At 41.7% G+C, this 17532-nt stretch overlaps 2 protein-coding genes across 2 annotated transcripts in view; one reads left to right on the top strand and one right to left on the bottom strand.

Moving 5' to 3' along the window:
• Positions 1–163: 163 nt before the first annotated feature.
• On the top strand, positions 164–2549 carry lysmd1 (LysM, putative peptidoglycan-binding, domain containing 1). The gene is made up of 3 exons (XM_083635004.1): positions 164–637; positions 1116–1399; positions 1748–2549. The coding sequence occupies exons 1-3, from the start codon at positions 458–460 to the stop codon at positions 1908–1910; spliced, it is 627 nt and encodes a 208-aa protein (XP_083491130.1). The 5' UTR covers positions 164–457; the 3' UTR covers positions 1911–2549.
• An 8401-nt stretch (positions 2550–10950) lies between these two features.
• The window catches only part of tnfaip8l2b (tumor necrosis factor, alpha-induced protein 8-like 2b), an 11266-nt gene continuing 4684 nt past the window's right edge, over positions 10951–17532 (bottom strand). The window contains exons 2-3 of the mRNA XM_083643907.1: positions 12860–13186; positions 10951–12252 (exon numbers count right to left, since the gene is read on the bottom strand). Of these exons, the coding sequence (XP_083500033.1) occupies positions 12010–12252; positions 12860–13180 (564 nt within the window). The 5' untranslated portion in view covers positions 13181–13186 and the 3' untranslated portion in view covers positions 10951–12009. The remainder of the gene's footprint in view (positions 12253–12859; positions 13187–17532) is intronic.

The raw sequence follows: 17532 nt of genomic DNA, 5'->3' as shown, positions 1-17532 counted from the left end.
TCCAAACGCGTTCCCTGCCGTTTTCTCTACAGTCAAGTCGTTGGTATCGTATTCCCATTTCACCTGAATGCAGCGCATGCAAGGAATCATGGGACTAGTCACACTACACGGCAGCCATGGCAACAAACTGACAGCTGACAGCCTGACTGAGGAGTGGATTAATAGCTGCAACTTTCACAGACAGAGTGCAACTTTCCTGTGATTTGAGAGACATAAGGTTGGTCAACTCACAGCGAAGTAACTCACTGTTGTCAAAAAAGCACCATACTTCGTCTCATGGTTTCAATACTCTTTGGTTATGACTTGCCAGTCAAACAACGACGAACATCTGCTAATTTAGCTAACAAGCTAGCTAGCTATGTGTGAATCATACGCAGGCTGGCTCGCTAAAGGATGTGCCAATATTGACTTTGGCTGGTGCTAACTTTACTTAGCTAACGTTAAGTGGTTCACGACTATGTCCGGTGAGCGCGCGCCTGTGCCAGCCGGTGGGAACAGTTTGCTCGGTGGGAACCGCACGCGGTCGTACGGTAGTCTGGTCCAGTCGTCCCTGTCCCCGGTCCTGCAGAGACGGATTGAACATCAAGTCCAGCATGGAGAGACACTGCAAGGCCTGGCGTTGAGATATGGAGTGTCTGTAAGTATGAACCACCCTTTCATCATGAAGTGAGACTAGACAACTGTCAACAAGTTGACTAGTCAATTCAATTCAAGGTGCTTTATTGGCATGCGATACAAAAGCTACATATTGCCAAAGCAACGACAACACATTCAAATAATAGTAATCAAACTCAGATATGCAATAGATGTGTCTACAAATAACATACAATATAACAGTGTCAGTGTGTCTGAGGCAGTGACAGGATGAGACAATTTATTTGGCTGTAGTAGTGGCACACTTCTTTCTCTCTCCAAGAAGGTATTGGAGTTTTTCATTTCATGGGAGGTTTTCTAAATCATATAGTTTTGGATTTGGGGAGGTAGAGATGTCTGATTCTTGCATAGTTTGACTTTGCACAGTGCGAGAGACAGACTAGTAGTAAGACTCAAAGTCAACGTTCAACTGTTAGCGGGTTTACAAAAGGCTGCATTGATGAGTGAGTGTCTCCTTCCAGATGGAGCAAATCAAAAGAGCCAACAGACTGTACACCAATGACTCCATATTCCTGAAGAAGTCCCTGTCCATCCCGGTGCTGTCAGACTCAGACACTCACAGCAACAGGGTGGCTGTGGCCCAGGAGGACTCAGAAGAAGACGCTACCGGCTGTGAAGAGATGCAGCAGGGCAGCAGGGCGGCGGAGGCGGAGCTTTCTCCAGGGGATTTCCTGAAGAGGATCGATGGGTCAATAAGCCAGTCCAAGCAGGCGGCTGTCAGAGGATGCCAGGAAGCGGAGGAAAGGTACAAGTGCCTCATGACACACCGCATGCTGCATTACGCTGCTTAATGTCTTGCTTGCCCATTTCTTAAAACCAGCATCTTATCTTCTAGGTGAAAATGGACTATTGCCCCATATGGGTGTGTAACCTGACAGTGGGGTAGGGACGGGGGGGTTCTCTTATACATTTTTGGGCCTCATGCCAGATGAATATAGTATTTCTTGGATTTTGTTTTTTTGTTTTTCTTGCACACTTTCAAAATGTGACTAAACACAGCCAAAGTTTAATCCAGGCTAATCGTTTTGTTCATCACAGATTAACATGTCAGTCTTCGTTCATACTTCTTTTCTCATTGGTTTCCACTTGGCAGGTTTGCCGCTCTAGAAGCAGCTTGCACCAGCAGGACACCAGACCGGCGGCGGTTTACTAGGTCGCAGAGTGCCATTTCCTCTCCACACGTGGCAGTGCCCCTCACCATCACCAGGCACACCAAGAGACTGAGAGAGAGGGAGGACGAGATCTTCGAGCTGTAAGATTTTCATTCTGCCACTGGTATATCTCACTCCAATCGTGAAACAGACTTTATGAATAAACCAAGTCGAAGGGATTGACCTCAAAGATAATCTGCCATTGCAGATTACGGAATAGATGTTATTCAAACTCCCTGCTGACTCATCTGCTGCTCCATGGACTATTTGTTCTGCCACTTAACATAGACCTCATGAGAAGTTACACACTCTTTTAAATTTTAACTTTTCTCGAGCAAATGCTGCACTTCTAGCTATTTATTTGTTAAGACCTAGATTATAAAGACAGTGAAATGAGCCATAGTTCTTCTGACTCTTAGTGTTTTTTCATGCTCCACACATGAAACACTTTTGGAATTTGATATGGTCATATGACGGCTCAACTCAACAAGGGCTTTGTGTGTAATGCTACCTCACAGCCATGTTTTTTCATGACAACCTTTAGCCATGGACCGCCTTCTTTTAATATAGCTGTTTTTCTTTTTAGTCGTGCTGGGTAAATATGCACTTGACTTTAAAATTAAGAGCGCCAAATTGTCTACAACTGGGGCTTTGTCTGTTACTGCTGGTGAATTTTAGCACTGATTTAGCCAAAGCTGGGCATTTTTTTTAGAGTACAGTTTGATAGCGATCTTTTTATGTTTCTTATAGCCATATCTTTGCTTTCACTATAAATTATTTCAGTTTTATTTCGTCGATTTTATTAAACAAGGGTATACAAATAAAATAAAATTGTAATCCTATTTTCCATTGCATTTTAACACATATTTTAATTGGTCTGTATGTCCACACTTGTAATGTTGACCCTCTTGGCCCTGAAAAAACAACTTCATGGTTAATAGAAGTCATCCAGAAGCCTTTTCCCCCAAAAAAGGAACACTGTAGCAAAGACAGACAGAATTTAATAATCAACTATATATATATATATATATATATATATATATATATATATATATATATATATACTGCCCTGCAAAGCTAAAAGGGGGTAACTCGCCAGAGTGTAGAACTGAGAAAAATGACTTTAAAGTTTTGTTGTTGCCCAGGCAAATGTATTGTAGGAAAAAAACTGGAAATGTGTTAATTATTTGTTTATTTAATGTAGTTATTTATCTACATAATTTTTTTTAGCTCAAACTTGACCTTTGACCCTTATTTGGAAGTTACCTTACTCTGGCTTTGCATTGTCTGCAAAATAATAAGGGGTGATGCCAAGCAAAAAGACAGTAACTTCAATTTGATCCTTCACTTGGTTGCTTATCACTATATAAAACCAGTATATGTGATAATAATGATAACATAGACATGAAATCTAGTGTTCATGGCACAATTACGCTTAATATAATATACGTATAAATATAATATAACTAGATTATCAGGCCGCTACACATCCTTCAAGCCTAGTTTGGTGGGACTCTTGTTTGCCCGTTGTGTTTCTGTGTGTTGGCGCCTCGGGGGTTAATGTCATATGAGCTGGCTCCTCGGGGGTTGATGTCGTATGAGCTGGCACATCTGGGGTTAATTTCATATGAGCGGCACCTCGGGGGTTAATGTTGTATGAGCTGGTACCTCAGGGGTTAATGTCATATGACCTGGCGCCTCGGGGGTTAATGTTGTATGACCTGGTAGCTCAGTGGTTAATGTCATATGAGCTGGTGCCTCGGGGGGTAATGTCATATGAGCTGGCACCTCTGGGGTTAATTTCATATGTGCGGCGCCTCAGGGTTAATGTTGTATGAGCTGGTACCTGGATGGTTAATGTTGTATGAGCTGGTACCTGGAGGGTTAATGTTGTATGAGCTGGCACCTCTGGGGATAATGCCGTATGAGCTGGCACCTCTGGGGTTAATTTTATATGAGCGGCACCTCGGGGGTTAATGTTGTATGAGCTGGTACCTCAGGGGTTAATGTCATATGAGCTGGCGCCTCGGTGGTTAATGTTGTATCAGCTGGTACCTCAGGGGTTAATGTCATATGAGCTGGCGCCTCGGGGGTTAATGTCATATGAGCTGGCACCTCTGGGGTTAATTTCATATGAGCGACGCCTCGGGGGTTAATGTTGTATGAGTTGGTACCTCCGGGGTTAATTTCATATGAGCAGTGCCTCTGGGGTTAATGTGGTATGAGCTGGCGCCTCGGGGGTTAATGTTGTACGAGCTGGCACCACAGGGGTTAAATTTGTATGAGCTGGCGCATCAGGGTTAATGTGGTATGAGCTGGCACCTCGGGGGTTAATGTCGTATGAGCTGGCGCCTCGGGGGTTAATGTCATATAAGTTGGCGTCTCTGGGGATAATGTTGTACGAGCTGGAGCCTCGGGGGTAAATGTGGTATGAGCTGGTGCCTCTGGGGTTAATGTCATATGAGGTGCCTCGCGGGTTAATGTATAAGGGTTAGGGGGTTAATGCCATATGAGCTGGCAACCTTGGGAGTTAATGTGGGTGGTGTGGGTATCTGTGTGGGTGGGGGTGGTATTGGTCCGATGTCACAATCATGACATTAGGCCTGCCCAGTAATGTAACTCATACCTCAACTCAACCTGTGCATTCTGGTGAGTTACCCCCTTTTTGCGTTGCAGGGAAGAGCATTCAGAGTGCAGTCAAACCAAACCAAACAACCGTAACTGATGTTACCTTAGTCTTGCTTGGCTTTTCTAGGGCTTTTGGAAGTTACTGTAAATATGACCGCCTATTTTCTCCAAAAAACAACACAATTGACTCAAGATATTTTTCCACATGATAAAGCAGATCTTCAATGTTCCAAAAATGACAAAAACTCATTTTTGACAAAAATTGAGTTACCCCCTTTTAGCTTTGCAGGGCAGTATATATATATATAGATAGATAGATAGATAGATAGATAGACTTTATTGCAGACTCAAGGTCCATACAAAAATACAGTCAAATACACATAATACAAAAAAGATTAAAAGAAAACACAAAATAAAAATAGTCTAGTGACTCATTTTAAAAGACACCTATACCAGTGCTCCCAAAGCTGAGACGTGCAGCGTGTGGCACTGTACGCAATGTTCACCAGCACCACCACAAGTTGATTTTCAGAATCATTTAGCCGACAGATAAACCTGTACATTACATTTCTCAAGACAGCTTGCAGTGTGTTCACTCCAGCACTCACAAACATCTCACTCGCACTAGTCCATCTGGGCCTTTTTAGCAGTATTCTCAGAGCATCATTATATGCCACTTGCAGTCTCTGAAGGCTGGCTTTTTTATAGTTCAACCACAGATGTGCAGTGTACAAAGGTGAACAGTACGCTGTAAACAGAGTCAGCTTCACTCCATCAGTGCAACAACCAAATTTACGTGACAATAGATTTGCTCGCACATACAGCATACGACACTGACGATAAATGTCCTCGTCATCTGTCAGTTGGTCTGTGATCACGTGACCAAGATATTTCACTTCACTGCAGACATTCAGAACATTACCAGACAGTTTAAAGTGAGGAAAGGTCATACGTCTATCTTTCACGGTTCTGCAAATCATAATAGCACTTTTTGAATCGTTACAACATCCTGTTGTTCCCCAAACACAGAGCACACATTAAGGAGCTGCTGCAGACCGGCTGAGCTCGGGCTAAAAATGACACAATCATCCGCGTACATAAGATGGTTCAGCATGGAGCAGACATACTGTTGTCCCATTTAACCTGCATGGTCTGCTGGGCATACCAATAGGACAGGATTCTAACTATATATTTAGGGACACCAGCTGCACTCAATTTTTTAAACAATATATATATATATATATATATATATATATATATATATATGAACTTGGCAATGTGGACTCTGTTTGTCCGTCTGTTTGTTTGTTTGTTTCAATAAATTTGTCCGGCCACAGCTATGCCGTTTTACGTGCGATCGGGCTGAAACTTTCAGGGGGTGTACAGCTGCTTAGCTTCAATATATACAGGAATCGTGCATTTTGTGATAAAAGTATGAAATTTGGTACACTTATAGCCAAAGGCATTCTCTAAAGATTTGGATATGGAGGCATCATGAATTTTCAACATGGCGTCCATGGCAGCCATTCTTCCAATATGTCCGCCAGAAACAACAGTTTTGTTATGATTGATGACTACAAAATAATATTTCAGGCTTTTACCATATATTATAGTATTTGGTAAATGTCTTTTGAATAATTGACCATCTCATTGAAAATTCAAAATGGCCGCCTTTTGTCCAGACTGGTTGGATATGGATGATCTCTGTGTCAAATTATGTTTTTTTTCTCTCTTTTCCCCCCCCTTTTTTTTCTCTGCAGAAATTGAATTATAAACTCTAGAATTTCTAAGAAGCTTCCTTCCATCTCACAAGACTTGTTCTAGCGACCTTGCCCTAAAGTGCGCGTTTATATATGGAGAACAAAATGAAGATACCCGATGTTATTGTTGAGTAAATGTCCACATATTGGCATGCTGAAATGGCCATACATGTATGTGGAGATCTCAGTCATTGTCCCTTTTATACCCATATATGGAGATTGATATTTGATGTCAGGGACGTGAGCTCAGTAATGTTACTGATGTGAGCTCCATATTTGGAGTGTTTGATGTCAGTGGTGTGAGCTTCATATCAGAAATGTGTGATTTCAGTGATGTGACATCTATATTAGGAATGTGTGATGTTCGTGATGTCTGATGTCAGTGTGATGTCAGTGATGTGTGATGTCAGTGATGTCCTAATTAGGCGGTGTGACCCATTGACAAAGATCCACCAGTTTCACAGACTCACTGTTAAGTGAGGCCAAATCAAGGGTCTATCCCTATTCAATTATTCACACTCACCTTCACAGAAACAGAGTGCTGTGCACTGTAACTGAGCTTTTTTGCACTTGCACTGCCCAACACAACCCTTTTTGCATTTGCAAGAGACCAGTTCATAACTGGACTGGCCTGCATCTGGTAGGCATGTCCAGAAGGGCTCATAGTCCCCCTCAGATGTCTTTGACCAGCCCCATTTGCACGGTGAGGGTAGTTCTGGTGTTGACACCAGCACTTGACCCCACACGTGACCTCCTTGGTATACTGCTCTCTTGACATGCTCTTCTGTCCATTCAGGTGCGGCTATCTAACTACATCTAAATATGTAAACTATAACTAGATGTGGGGCTAACATTAGATAGCATTTAGGAAACTAAACTGCACTACCACTCAACTATCACCACAACCAGCACGTATACAGAAATACATAAAATTTGGCATTGTTAAGAGGAGTGTATTTAGCTGGCACTGAACCCCATGCTGAGTTTCACAGCAGTGGTGTTACCAGTGTGCCCTGGCTGTGTTTCAACATCCACTCTATTATGTTTCCATTCATCGAATGGTTCAGTTGTTTGCAGATATGAGGTTATTGAATCAACCATTTAACCAACCAAGTTTGATTTCGGCCATAATGACTGCCATCTTGAAAATGGTCATAGGTCAGCAGTGGTCAACAGTTGTGAGTACTGATGTCATCAGTTGTGTTGTAGAAGGAAGCTTCTGGCCAATTTCAAGTAAAATTTTTGAATTCTGCATTGGAAAAAATGACTTATTTGAAACTGGGATCACCCATATCAGACAGCCACAGAAGTGACGGCGGCCATCTTGAAAATTTAATTAATTTTTTATTATCCAAAAGACATTTACCAATTACTCTTTATGGTAAATAAGTCTGAAACATCATATTCTATCCATCATTCATAAGAAAACGGTTGTTGCTGGCGGCCATTTTGAAAAACGGCTGCCATGTTGAGAATTCACGATGCCTCCATATCCAAATCTTTTTGGACTACCTTTGGCTATAAGTGTACCAAATTTCATGCTTTTATCACAAAGTGCACGATTGTTTTGGTTGTCTGCTGCACTTAAGGCTGAGGCTATAGTTCAGTGATGATGTCATCAGTGGTGAGGTCATCAGTGATGTCATACATATGTATTGTGACATGACTGATGATGTCCTCAGTGACACACACACACACACACACACACACAAGAGAGACTGAGGAAGAGAGAGGGAGATATTGTGCGCACCAATAGGGCAGGCGAGGCTATGCAGCAGCCGAGCTGCGTATGCCAGGGCCAGCTCGGCGAGCTGCAGGGCGGGCGTAGCGAGCCTAGGAATCGTATATATATATATATATATATATATATATATATATATATATATATATATATATATATATATATATATTGTGACGGTTCACCCTTCGCCCATCACGTAGTATAGATATAATATTCATTTATATTGAGAAATGGCTGGATGTTGTTGGTGAGGAGATGTGTGGTGTACAGTTGTGCTTGGCAGGTGGCGCCCTTGTGTCTATTTTCGGGGTGGCCAGAGTGTCTATATAATGGCCGGTGTTGGCCGCCATCTGGGTGTGCAGTAGCTCTCTCAGTACGTCTATTCACCTTATGTTCCAACACAGGGGTCAGCCAGTTACTTCCTATTGTGTTGACACTTCCTGTGACAGTACAGTACTACTGACTAAACAGACGGTGTTTTGAACAGGAAGTCATAACACAACTGGGTCAAGTGGGCGGGTCTACATAAGGTGAATAGGAAGGAGCCTCACGCTAGTGGAGGGGGGCTCTGCTGTCCATACAGAAGATCTTTGTGGTGAACCGCGTGTTACCAGCTCATATTAGGAGACTATTGGAGCACTGTTTTAAGGATTATTATTTTGGTCTACTTCTGGACCCATCTGATGGCAAGAGGCGATCGTGGATGCCTCAGAGCGGAGCTGGCCCGAGGGGATGCTCCCAGACCACTCCCTCTCTTCTCTGACAAATCCAGCCTGTGTAACGTTCCATATTCCAGCATGTGAGTGTTGATCCAGTCTGCCCCTAGATAACGATAATCAAATCGGATTGGGTCAAAGCGTCATAAGTTCACAACATATACTGTATATATACACATATATATATATATATATATATATACACACACACATATACACACATATATATCAGAAGGAGAATACTGGAGCACTCAGGTCGTCTTTAGAGGGTTTATTATAAGGTACAGATCAAACACTGACGTTTCGACACTTAGTCTTCTTCAGAGTGAGTTTGCATTGGATTCACAGTGTGTTTTAAATGAGGAGCAGAGGGGAGGAGCAAGCAATCTGCAAGCTGGCTGCCAAATCATACAATCAATCATCCAATACAACTTACCACCACATTAACAGACCAGCAAAGAATTCACTATTAACTGTCAAATGCAAAAATATATATAGCAGCAAGATGACAAATACATTAAAACCAACCATTTAATGTATTTGTCATCTTGCTGCTATATATATTTTTGCATTTGACAGTTAATACCTTCTTCTTCTTCTTCTTCTTCTTCTTCTTCTTCTTCTTCTTCTTCTTCTTCTTCTTCTTCTTCTTCTTCGTTTTATGGCAGTTGGCATCCTTTATGTTGCATTACCGCCTGCTTCTGGATTTATCCATCCACTGATTCCATACTCTCAGTCCATTACCAGGAGCCGCACTCCCAGTAGTCTTGTACTCACCCCCTCTCCTCCGCCCAGTGATGTCATCCTTCCTGGCTGAGGCTATAAATTCAGTGATGATGTCATCAGTGATGTCAGAGCAGGCAATGCATGCGATGGAATCTCGCACACCTAGCTATTTATTATTAGTATATAAAATTGAGTAAGTGGGCCCTGTCTGTCTGCAACTTTGGTCACACATTGTGAGATTTGTGATGATTTTGGTCAGTAATGATGTCACTGATGATGTCACAATGTCTATGACATCATCAGTGATGTCACTGGAGCACTCAATGATGTCATCAGAGATGGTCACTCGAGCAATTGTGATGTCACTAGTTCTAAATCTAAATATCGCAATATAAATTGGGCAATGGAAACAGGTAAATTTCGAAAAACCTCCCAAATATCGCAAAACGTTTTTGCGCTCATGAGGTGGTTTTTCAGACGTGTCGATATAGCAGTTTATCGCAAAAGTGGAATGGAAACACATTTTTCGCATTTGCATGTCATGTCCTTTGGAAAAGGAGCGGAAAATGAAAGGAAAATGAGGGAGAAAGGGTTGGATAAGCCGTGGCAAAACCTCCGCAGCAAGTGGAAAACTTTTAAGCAACACTACCTAGCAGAAAGACGAGTGTTGTGCAAAAGCGGAGCTGGGGAAAATAGATCATGTTTAATGACAGAAATCGCTCCATGGTGACAGGCTGCCTGTCTGTGTGCGCGCAGTTGTAGGCTACCTTTTTTCCTCTGCCTCTCGCGCGCTCACTGCATTCACCGCAGCCAGCAACATGTTGGGGCAGGGTACGACACTCATTTCTTTTGAATTGATAATCAGGCTCGTTTATATGCGTTGTAACTTCATGTGGTGATTTGCATTGACCATTGGTTGGATTTGAGCATGCAGGGGACGGGATTTGGGGCAGATCCCCGTGCGTAATCACTGTGGCAGCTGCTGCAACGGGGAATTGCGTTCAGGTGTGTGCGCCGTCACTCAAACTCAACTTCAATGGAAACGCCTACAAGTCGCAATTGTACATTGTCGAAGTTGTAGAAATATTGCAATTATTTTGCGAAAAACTGTAATGGAAACACAGCTACTGATAATGTCATAGACATTGTGACATCATCATCATCACTACTTTTCAGTGATGCGAAGTTGAGCAATTGTGCGCTGAGCGATGTCACTCGAGCAATTGTGATGTCGTCAGTGGGTGATGTCATCAGTGATGCGAGGTTGACCAATAGACCCTTCTCACGGGGGCCATTTTGTGTCGAGAAGCCAGGGTAAACACAGGTGCAAGCAAAACACTAATGAGGGTTTCCAAATTCCAATCATGGAAGTTGGAAACCCTCATTAGTGTTTTGCTTGCACCTGTGTTTACCCTGGCTTCTCGACACAAAATGGCCCCCGTGAGAAGGGTCTATTGAACAGGCAGCTTAGCTGCGGGTGAGGCCGCGCAGCTTAATCTCAGCCTATCAGTTTGACACAGTCCTCCGAAACTACGATTTTACACTCAACATCCAAACTAGTACAGTCAAAGCAATTTAAGATTCAAAGTCACTTTAATTATGCATCTAAACATGTTTTGCGGCTGAGGGTACAAAGTGAAGGGGGAACAAGTTTGTCCAACTTCTGCATTATTTTCTACCGGATGCCTAGGGAGATACAGATTGGGCAGGCTGATGCATCAGTTTAAACACCAGGTGGCAGTGCTGTATTACTTCACATTGTCCCTCTCTGTTTTCTCTATGGATTCTCTCCAGCTGTTTTAGTTCCTCCTCCCCTGAATGCATAACACATCAGTAGTTGTAAATGAAACATTTCAAGGTCTCAAATATGAAACATCGGACGGCAATTCCACTATTTCTGAGACAGGTGGTACAGCATAATTCAGTTTATGTTCAAGGCTGGTTTTCACCAACTCCACCCTAATAGACAATCTGGTAATTATATACGAGTTTGGTAGCACTTTATTTCGATAGTCCACCTACATAGAGTAGTCTGTAAAGTGTTTGTAACATTTCAACAGCTTATTCATTGACATTCAACACTTGGATTGTTTCGCTTAGATGTTTAACAGATTCTGTTTGGTTCCCGTTGCACACCTGAATCTCATCACCCAGAGGCCAGAGCTACTAAATTATTCGGAGACTATGTAGGTATGTTGATGAATTGTCACACGTACTCTATACATAATCTGTTAAACATCTACAGACAAAAGTGAAACAGATGGATGTCAACTAATAAGCTGCTGAAATGTTACAAATACTCCTGTAGGTGGACTGTCCAAATAAAGTGTCACCATGAGGTTTCACCTCAAAACACTTGTAACATGAGAACTCAAGCTACTTTTAAAAAAATACCCACTTTTTGATGTGTTCTTTTCGAATGGCAGGGAGCCAGTGTTGTATTGAGTTCTCAATTAAATTCTCTATGTTGCCAGTCCTCAGCAGTAGTACGACCCATTCTGTCCATCAGTTCTGAGAAGTCACTGTCAGACCTCTGCCTGTGGATTTCCCAGTGTCTGTTTGGCCATTTCACTCTATTCTCTCTCTCTCTCTCTCTCTCTCTCTCTCTCTCTCTCTCTCTCTCTCTTTCTCTCTCATATTGTCCCATCCTCCAGCAGTTTGTCGAGTCCCTTGCAGATCTTGGCAAGGTTGTTTTTGAAGGGTCCGTCGGGGTCGTAGAGTTTGGTCAGAAGCTCGGGGTCAGCGTAATGGTTAAAGACGTGGCTGATGCGACCGTGGGATTTGGGGGTGAGGTGGGTGTTGACCAGCTTCAGCATTAGATCCCTGCAGCCGGTCAAGAGCTCGGACATCACTGCCTTGTCGAAGGTAAACTCCACCTGCGTGGGAGGGGGGAGTGATTTCACAATATTGTTACTATGACCTTTCATTGTGTTTTCTCAATGCATTTGTTTATCCTTAATATTTGTACAAAAGTCCTAATCAAGAAGAGTTGAGACTACAAGTGTACAGTATATAAGTAAACTCATAGATTGTGGACTAACCAAGTCCTGTATCAGCATATCTGTGGGTCCTTAAAAAGTCAGAATATGCCCCCAAGTTATCTAAATTTAAGTTCTTAGAACTCTCAATTTTCAAGGCTGATGTAATATGAAATTGGAGAGTGGTGTAGACCTATTTTTCACATTCTATGAGTCAAAATTAGTGTTAGACTGGCAGTAATCTTATTATTTACATACATTTATTATATTACTTTAATTTATACATTGAAGTGACTCTTATGAATACAGAACATTCAATATACTAGTCATGTTTAGTTTTCATGGCATCAGTTTTAATTAGCATAATTGGACATTGTCTCCCTAAACAATTAGTTTCCAGGTGTGTTTTATTGTGGTTGTTAAATTGGTCTTAAATGTAATTGCATGTAGTCGTAAAGTCAAGGGAACAAGTGTAAAGTGCACTCGATCGTGCTGCCAAGCTCACCTCCTGGAAGCTGATAGCCGTCATGGCCCCCTGGTGCAGCTTCTTCTTGAAGTCCTGGGCCAGCCCCAGCTCCTCGGTGCTGAAGCGGTTGTGTCTGAACAGCACGCCGATCTTCACCGCTATCTTGATCAGGTTTTTGATCACTTTCTGGGCCTCAGTTCGATTACCCGAGTACTCTTTGGAGACACGGTACAGTTCGTCCAGGATCTCGCTGGTTGTGTCGTCGATGAACATCTGCACAGAGGATTTGCTGGCCATGCTGCTGAGGATCTTCTTCTGGGCCTTCATAGCCATGTCCTTGGAGCTGAAGCCTGCTTCCATGGCTACCTGAATGGTCAGAAGAAAAGGAAGACATGACAAATTCTGGCTGGTATTGATGCCGAAATAATCATTACCTCAGACCTATGGGGTCTAGCAGTAATTTTGAGAAACATAAAGTAGTAGAGACAGCTGAGTGTTAACGCTGTACTAACTGTACCTATTTTTAAACTGCAATATTTTTTTTACTCATTTTAAGATCTTCCAAACTGTTTTAGACAAAGTAGTCAATACATTATTATATTTTTAAACAATGCATAAACAGCTGTGAATGCCAAAAAAAATATGCACCAGTAAAGTATAAGATAATGCTTTATATTTGTCATTTACCCCAGAATAGTCTGGTCTATAGCCATTTCGATTTTAAATGGCAGACAAATCAACATAAAATTGCTCAGTGGGTCGTGTTTCCCATACTCTAAACAAACAGTAAAAATACTGAGTGTGAGTGGAGTTCCTCTTAAAACATAATCAAGAACACATTCTTAATGACAGTAGCAGCTTTACAAGAGGAGGAAGGATTACACGCATGCACACGCGCTCCCACCTGGTAGCCACTCACTATTTTACCGCTGGCCAATGAACATCTCCAATGGAGTCGTTGGAGGTTAAGTGCTTTGTTCAAGGGCAAATCATTTGTTATTGAGGCAGGGGAGAGCAACACATGTTCACCTCTCCTATCCACATTTCTCCAGCTGGTCTGGGGATTTGAACTGGCGAACTTCCAGGCATCACTTTAGACTGTCTAACCTTCAGACTGCCACCCACTCTGAGACTTCTTCATGCACACTGTTTAAAATATTTAACATTTAAAATACAAATTCTCTTCTGTCTGCCAAATTTAGTTTGGTTATCTGGACATGAATACAAATAGAACCAAAATGATAAACACACAGTGGCAAAATATCAGGATAAAAACAACCCAACAGACAAGATAGAGTATAATGCAACAGTTGCTCTTTACTTAATTTCTTAAAATGTTGATTGTTGTAAATGTTTTCTTTGTAAATGGCTCATATCATTTAAAAATTCAAAGCCCTGCTCTTGTGTCATGTTTGTTGTAGTCTTTGTTTGTGTGTCTGACATACAGGATGATGCCAAAAGGGAGAAGGTAGCATGGAAGAGGCTCCATAGAGGCTGTTAAACATCCCACTGAGGTTTGAAGCACAGCTAGAGAAGCGCCCTGGGAGGTCATCTGCATGCACACATAGAGCAACAAGTCCGCTGTTTGTGTTTGAGTGTCAGCATCACTTGGATTTGCCTCAATCTCTAATGTGAAGCTGGCATAATTAAACTGATGTCTTATTCAGAGCAACTTACAATAACAACAAGGTTCATTTCCCAAATCACCAAAATGACAAGCAATAACAAAGACAGCAAGGGTCAAAGTCGAAGGAGAAAATATTGTTGTCCTTAGAATCATAACCGTGATAGATAAGTGCTAGTTAAAAGCCCAGTTTTCCTTTCAGTTCACCTTCATTTGTAATGATTATAACAGAATGAACACAACATAGGCTATACATTTATTTCTTCAAATGCAGAAAAAGTAGCCTATTTAATCTATTGTGTTATGCATTTATGCCACCGAGAGCATAGCGTTTTCTCTAGGGCTGGGTTAAAAAAAATCAATTCTCCGATTTTGAATCAATTTTTATTTTAATCCTTTGATATCGATTCATATGTCCAGAGATCGATTTTTCTTATTTAAAAAAATAAAAAATAAACATAGGCTATATTATAGCCTATGTTTATTTTATTTTAACCACCGGGCCGCGGACCGGTACCGGGCCGCAACGCATTTGTACCGGGCCGCGAGCCGGTCCAATTTATTTTTTATTTTTTATAAACATAGGCTATAATATTATAGGCTATGTGTGGTAGTTGAAAAATAGTTTCAAGTTGTTTATTTATGTTTGTAGTTAAAACAAAAACATAAATACTGTATAGGCTACAGTACATACAGTACAACACAAAAGGCTGTTATTTACCCTTTGTCGCCACCTGGTGAGTAAATATATATGTAACTAAAACCATTAAAATTGACAACCGGTCCGCGACTTTTTTTTACATGTATCTACTGGTCCTTGGCACAAAAAAGGTTGGGAACCCCTGGGCTATAATATTATAGGCTGTGTGTGGTAGTTGAAACAGAGTTTCAAGTTTAACTTTATTTATGTTTGTAGTTGAAACAAAAACATAAATACTGTAGGCTACATAAATGGAAATGTTTGATCATTAATATCTACTTTTAGAAATGATGTAGGCTGAAATCAAATCACTGTGCATAACTGTGAAATTGTCTTTATTGACAGATGAAAAGGCTGTTATTTACCCTTTGTCACCACCTGGTGAGTAAATATATGTGTAACTAAAACCATTAAAATTGACAACTGGTCCGCAACTTTTTTCCCCCCATGTATCTACCGGTCCTTGGCGCAAAAAAGGTTGGGAACCCATGTGTTACATAACTGGACAGTCATGTAATTCAGGTTACAGCTCAAAAAACATGTTTTAGTATCACTAACCAAATCGATATTGAAATTAATTGAATCGCAATCGAATCGAATCGAATCGGCATTAATCGATTCGGAAACCTTGTGAATCGGAATCGAATCGATTCTTGAACTTTTAACCAATACCGAGCCCTAGTTTTCTCTCATATTGTCCCTGTTATTTGGCCTTAGACACTGATGAGCTTGCAGAAAGGCACATCATTTTGAGAACAGCTAGTAAGCATCTTGTAGTCATATTTTCAGTCCCGGATCCCACTTGTGGCCTGTGTGGACAAGTATGTGAGAGAAGCAGGGAAGCTGCATAGCTGAGGCAGGTCCATGCCTGCTGTTTCCAGATTGCATCAGTACCAGGGCCAGTGGAAAGTTAGCACCCTGAAGCCATGATGGCTATCTTAATTAGAGGCTTGGAATCTGCCTTTGGTAATAACACCTGCTCTGTTATTGAACCATTCTGTGCATTAGCAACAGCAGCTGATATATTGTTATGTTGCTGTCAGTTGAGTCCATCCAACATGTGCTGTTGTGTCATTTGACTCCCTGTGGTGGTGGAGTACTTGCCTGGTTTGTTTTGCCTGTGTGCCTCTTGGACACCGTTGTTGAAATGACAATGTTCCTCGCTCTCTGACTCCAGTGATGCACAGCTAGCACCACCGCGAGCAAATGACCTGACGCCTCACTAATAAACCAAAAAGTGATCCCGTCCGCATTAACGTTCTTATCATGCAAATTGGCAGCACTAGCTGTGCCTGGCTCCATCCCCGGTGTGCCGCCCGCCCATAACAACATCCATAACAAGCAAACAGTCATTTTTACAGGACGTCTCTCTAGCTTCCTTATTACACGCACAACCATTCATTTTGAACAAGTGTCACATTTCTAATAGCTTGCTTCCATACGAAAGCCCTGGATTCCCATGGGGGAATTGAAGAACATTCATTAGATTCATTTCCCTTAACGATGATAATGGAAGTGGAGCAGCGTGATAGCTTTTTCACATTTGTGTTCCAATCTCATTTATTTGCTCAAAAGACTTGCGGGGACGTGCACCACTGTGCAGCCATCATCAGCCAGTATATTCCACCCAGGGAAATGTGCCTCCACAGCTGGGGACAGCTTGGTGCTTGTCTTGGGCCAAACAGCCGAGTCGATGCTGTTTATCTCATGCAGACCAATGAATCAAGGTCCAAGTTGTGTGGAGAGCGCTGATGCCGACACATTTCTGTGTTATAGAAGCAATGCCGTGAAACCACTTTTCTGACGGTGTTCTGTCAGTCAAATTTAGGATGCTTTCAATGTTGAGCATCGTTTTTCTGGTTACAGATGCATTGACGAGTGCATCAGTGTGGTGTTGACATCCACCAGGGAGGAGGTACGTTACATTTACATTACATTTCTTGTAGAACTGGGCAATATATCAATATTATATTGATATCATAATATGAGACTAGATATCGTCTTAGATTTTGGATATCGGGATATGGCATAACTGTTGTCTTCTCCTGGTTTTTAAGGCTGCGTTACAGTAAAGTGACGTCATTCTGAAATTACCAGACTCTTCTAGCTGTTCTTCTATTATTTACTTTTACCCACTTACTCATTATACATCCACAATACTGATGATTATTTATCAAACATCTCTCGTGTAATATATATTTGTGAAGGCATACCTACAATATTGTCGCAACATCGATATCGAGGTATTTGGTCAAAAATATTGTGATATTTGATTTTGTCCATATTGGTAAATGGACTGCATTTATATAGCGCTTTTATCCAAAGCGCTTTACAATGTGCCTACATTCACCCTTTCACACACCAATGGTGGCAAGCTACCACGCAGGG

Source organism: Poromitra crassiceps (assembly GCF_964638095.1).
Source record: "Poromitra crassiceps genome assembly, chromosome: 1".
Taxonomy (NCBI): Eukaryota; Metazoa; Chordata; class Actinopteri; order Beryciformes; family Melamphaidae; genus Poromitra; species Poromitra crassiceps.
The sequence above is the reverse complement of the archived record's forward strand: the minus strand, read 5'-3'. Positions and strand labels throughout refer to the sequence as shown.